General features: G+C 32.0%; 2 protein-coding genes across 3 annotated transcripts in view; one reads left to right on the forward strand and one right to left on the reverse strand.

The window, feature by feature from the left end:
- The window catches only part of LOC125029460 (regulator of microtubule dynamics protein 1-like), a 5,333-nt gene extending 4,234 nt beyond the window's left edge, over window positions 1-1,099 (forward strand). The window contains exons 5-6 of the mRNA XM_047619349.1: window positions 360-497; window positions 668-1,099. Coding sequence (XP_047475305.1) covers window positions 360-497; window positions 668-821 — 292 coding nt within the window. The 3' untranslated portion in view covers window positions 822-1,099. The remainder of the gene's footprint in view (window positions 1-359; window positions 498-667) is intronic.
- Window positions 1,100-1,188: 89 nt separating this feature from the next.
- The window catches only part of LOC125029459 (spatacsin-like), a 23,005-nt gene continuing 19,193 nt past the window's right edge, over window positions 1,189-5,000 (reverse strand). For both annotated transcript variants that reach the window (XM_047619348.1, XM_047619347.1), the window contains exons 26-30: window positions 4,731-4,816; window positions 3,973-4,112; window positions 2,859-3,013; window positions 2,355-2,516; window positions 1,189-2,116 (exon numbers count right to left, since the gene is read on the reverse strand). In XM_047619348.1, the coding sequence (XP_047475304.1) occupies window positions 1,918-2,116; window positions 2,355-2,516; window positions 2,859-3,013; window positions 3,973-4,112; window positions 4,731-4,816 (742 nt within the window). In that variant the 3' untranslated portion in view covers window positions 1,189-1,917. The remainder of the gene's footprint in view (window positions 2,117-2,354; window positions 2,517-2,858; window positions 3,014-3,972; window positions 4,113-4,730; window positions 4,817-5,000) is intronic.

Genomic DNA, 5,000 nt, shown 5'->3' on the forward strand with positions numbered 1-5,000 from the left:
ATGAAATTACTTCAACATGAGTTTCTTCTTTTGAAATTTGTTATCATTTTTATTAATATTCATGGCAGATAAAAAATGCCAGGTGAAATTATGAGTGGCATAAATATATTAGGGGAACATCTTGTATAAACTGCTAGTAGTAGGAGGGGCTGTTAGTCTAGTGGCTTTTGTTTGTGGTTTCATTATTATTCAATGTATTTCTGAATAGATCATATTATTTATAGTAATACCTTTGTCTGACCTTTGAACATATTCGAATCTAGGCTGCTGTGGCAAATATTTCATAGTTTATATACAAAAGCAAAATGTATTTTTGACATATATTCTTTTATAAAAACTTTCTGACATACATATTACAGGTACTACAGTATAGCTAGCATCCCATGGTACCAGAGGAAGATCGCTTCTGTTGTATTTGCTACACCTCCCTCTGGAACATACGAAGATGCGCTGGAACAGTTCTTACATGCAGAGAAACTGGAACCCAACTTTTACAGGTGAGTAGCAACAAGCAGATATTGCTTTGTGTATTGCATATGGATTATGTTCACAAGATATTCGAATGATGGTTATTATCTTTGATTTATTAATTAGTTAATGGTATAATGTTCATAATTAACTATATATATTAACCTTAATTATTTTTTTCATTATGCTTCTTTCACAGTAAAAACTTGTTGATGATTGGTAAATGCTACCAGATACTAGGGAAAAATGAAGAGGCAAAGCAATACTTGACTCGTGCCATGAATTATCCAGGGAAAACTCTTGATGATAAAGAAGCCATGGATGAAGCAACTCAACTTTTAAAGGGATTTTAATGTGATATCTTGTGTAATTAGTCATCATGATGAATTATAATGTACTTTAGTATCAATAGCTTGCCTTGTAGTTTAAATATTCTATTTTTTGGTAAAGGAACACTAGTTTAGCTGAAATGCATGTAGTATTTGAAATCATTACCATGACAGTCATATTTGTTTATATGTTAATGATAAATATTTTTGTATATTTGTTCATTTATAAAAATTATCTCTATGAATGGAGACTACTGATATTGAAAGATTTATATACCACTTATATCATAATCTCCAGTCTCTCCTACCTTTTTCATTCACCTGATTGTCTCAAAATAACACAAACATATAAAATCTGCTTCATAAGTATGTTGGATACTAATACACCAAATACCAAATATGTTTATTTTTTAGTGATGTGATACTACATAACATTATTTATCAGATATAATCCTGAAAAAATATAATTTAATTATTAATGTATCTTAAGATTATTACCATGTAAAAATCTGAAAAAAATAACAATTATTCATATTCAATTATCAACAGTTTCATTATTTTATGGAAGTAACTTATCCTTTTAACATTCTTATTATAAATCAGAATGGCATTTCTTGGACTATGTAAGACTCTTAAGAGTAATGGTAGAGTTTATAATAATTTTTAAAGTGATTTACACTTTTCTAATTACAGAAGGTTCAGAAAATTAGGTATTATTGATATGGTAAATATATAATTTTTTGAACATTTGACTAGTGCCTTGTTCTACTTGCCTAACTGTGGATATATAGTTATTAGAGGTAGCAGTCATGAAACTTATAGAGCAAGTTATTAGGTATATGTAAAAGTATATTAAAGAAAATCAGATAAATTATATATATAAATATATATATATATATATATATATATATATATATATATTATTGAATTTAATACCATTATTGTTTATATTATAATCTTGTGTGAAAATTTAGAAAAAAATAAATGAAAATAGGATGAAAATTTTACACTGGGCATAATTTGAACCTCATATTGTACAATGACCTGAATAAGTTTAAGTATGATAATTGAGCACTTCAATTATATGAGAAGAATCAGAATGCATGGTCGTTTGCCATCTTTAACTTCCATAAGTAAATCCTTTTGTAAAAACTGTGTCTCTGAGGTATGGAGCTGATGATGAGGCAAGGCATGCATCAACTGTTCCTCGAAGACCCAGCTGACTTGCCACTCTGTAAACAACATCTGCCTCTTGGACATGCTTGAGCAGCAATGCCACTCGTTCCTGTCTTTCCTTTGTGACTCCATCATGTTCTAACCTACAGGAGAAAGAGGATGTTGATTATATGTACTTTTGATGTCAGCAGACAAGTGATTCATGATTTACTTACATAGTTAAAATATATAATTTAGATAATTTGTCATTGAGTCTGCATTTCCAAAGTGATAAATTATTATAACTTATGTATCAGGGGTAAAATAATCTCATCTGCTAATCTTGCATGCCTTTCAACCTCAAATAACATTTCAAATTGTTAGGAGCATAATGAAACCTACTTTTTAATAACATCTAACACAATTTCTGGAGATAGAGTGCAGTGTGCTAGGTATTCTGTAAGGTAGTTCTCATCACCCTTGTTTATAAACTGTTGGTAGAGAGCTGCTCCCCAATCCACACTCATATTGTATGCTCTTCCTACTAACTGGGCTTCACATACTCTGAAAGTAAGATTACTCAATTATAATATATTTGCATTTCCAAAGTCTGTGATATCCAAATATGTACTGGACTGGTTTAAATATACTATATTTCCACCTGCTGTGAATAATATTAGGTACTGTGATATCCACTAAGTTTAGAACACCTATTATGTAATTTATTTCAAATTGAATAGGACATAATGCATATACAATACTGTGTGTCATACAATACTTGATGGGCATCTTGAAGTTCATTTACATTTATATGAGTTTTATGTCATATGAAGTCACTCAGGTATTATTTATTCATCAGTCCATCTATGAAATATAAAATACCAAATATAAGGCTCACACATTCACCTTAAGAGCCGAGTGGTAACACATCTAACTCCTCCCGGTGAAAGTTTTAGCAATCTCAGAGCAGAACCTGAAGTAGCATTACGGACATGAGCTGTTTGCAGTGCTACTAGTTCTGCCTGCCGACTGTACTCCACTGCTGTAGCCAGCTGTTGATCCTTCAAGAATAGAAAAGTATTACATGTCAGGAGTTACTAAGACTTAGAATGAAAATATGTCTTGAATATTATGATCTTTGCAAACCACAAAAGAGTTTAATTATTTTTTTACTGATGGCTGAAGTAGGAGATAAGAAAGTATCTGATTTAAAAGAGACTGAGTTTCCAATAGACTTAAAATCCAATTTCCTGACTGAACTGTTCATCAAGATTTCACACTCCTACAACAAAGGTTTGTAGATTCTTCAGCTTCATTCCTTAATGCAATGTGAAATTACAGCACTACAAAAATATAAGCAAATTTTCAATATACTTAGTAATTATCTCCCCCCTCCCCCAATCCATCTCCCGTTCTTGTTGTGGGGGCTCAGGAGGCGAGACTTAGGCCCAATGTAGGGGATCAGCCTTTGACCTCAGCCCTTGCCTCAACAAATTTTGCATGGTCTTTAATTCTCCTCTTTTCTTCTCTTTCTCTTCTTTACCCCCTTCTTCTGTCCACTTATCTTAATCCTTAACTCATTTTTACCCTATTTGGCACAATACTTTATCATAGTGCTATATGACCTTTGATGTCTAGCACATTTATTTGTTTTAGCCATTAACCATTAGTAATTATCTCCAATAGGGTATACAGTTAAAATATAACATTTCTGGTAATAATATTGCATGTTAAATTCAAAATACACTCATATTTATTTTAGCACTTGATAATTATTATGATTAGTTTTGTTAGGCATGGTCAATCTTGTCCACCTAACAGTGAAATTATATCTGAGATAGTGAGAGTGAGAATGTAAGTGAGAGAATAGAGAATAGAAGGGGGAAGGGGGGAAGAGAGAAGACAGAAGTGAGAAAAGTGAGGTAGGGGCAGATACATACTGCATACAATAGTCCTGTTTTGTCAAAAATATCTGTAGAAGCAATGATTTTTGACTAGATGGCACTGATATTGCACATACCTGCATGTAGTACTGGGCAGCATGAGCATAGCTATGCATGGCTTGTATTAATAGTTTGGAATCTGCATTGTGAAGGTAATCAGGGTCAAACTGGTCATTAGTAGGAAAACTGCGACCAGCACCAGTGGGAGAAGATAACCCTGAAAATAACTTAGAGTGAATATGAATATAATAAAATACATATATATTACATTTATATGCCCACTATACATCATAAATTAATGAGGAATGTTCAGCATTATTAGAGTCCAAAATATAACAAGTTTATGTGCAGGGCTTACATATAACATTACAGAACGTGGCTCCAATATTACAGAAAATTAATTAAGGGGACCTTGTTTACGGCTGTGATCCCAAAGTTCTGGGTAATTTTCTTTTTTCACTCCTTGTATGTAAACCTACCACAGTGCTTCATTTTATGAACTGTAAGCATAAGGTTCTTACAGTTCATTAATACATAATTATAGATTATAGGGATATGTACTAACCCCACTGTCTCCAACCTCCATAATGGACCCAGCATGTAAAGATATAGTGATGTCATGCACTAAAAGTGGATGCTTCCGGTATGCTTAAACCTTGGCTATCATAGTACCATTTAAGGTCAAGTTTTAAAACACTGCTGCAAAAGATCAAATGTCTTTGTGGTATATAGAGAAAAAGAAAAATGTTCCACCACAAATAATTGAACAAATAAAAGAACTGAATACCCATTAGGATGGAAACCCACTACAAGTTTAATATTCTCTAACAAGTACCTTTCATTGGTGTTGATTTTCTTGGTGTGCTCTTTGTGGACACTTCACGAGTAGAATTCTTATTTGGGGTTGACCTTACTGGTGGACTGGAATATTACAAGAAAACAAATTAAACCTTTGCTCAACATTAGAAAAACAATGGAAGAACAGTATACTATCACTACTAATAATAACAATAATAATAGTAGTAATGATGATAAAGATACACTATATAATATTTTGCAGACATGAATTATGTTGAAAAAAAGTTCATGAATTTTATTTATATAT

This window comes from Penaeus chinensis, chromosome 10 (assembly GCF_019202785.1).
Source record: "Penaeus chinensis breed Huanghai No. 1 chromosome 10, ASM1920278v2, whole genome shotgun sequence".
NCBI lineage: Eukaryota > Metazoa > Arthropoda > Malacostraca > Decapoda > Penaeidae > Penaeus > Penaeus chinensis.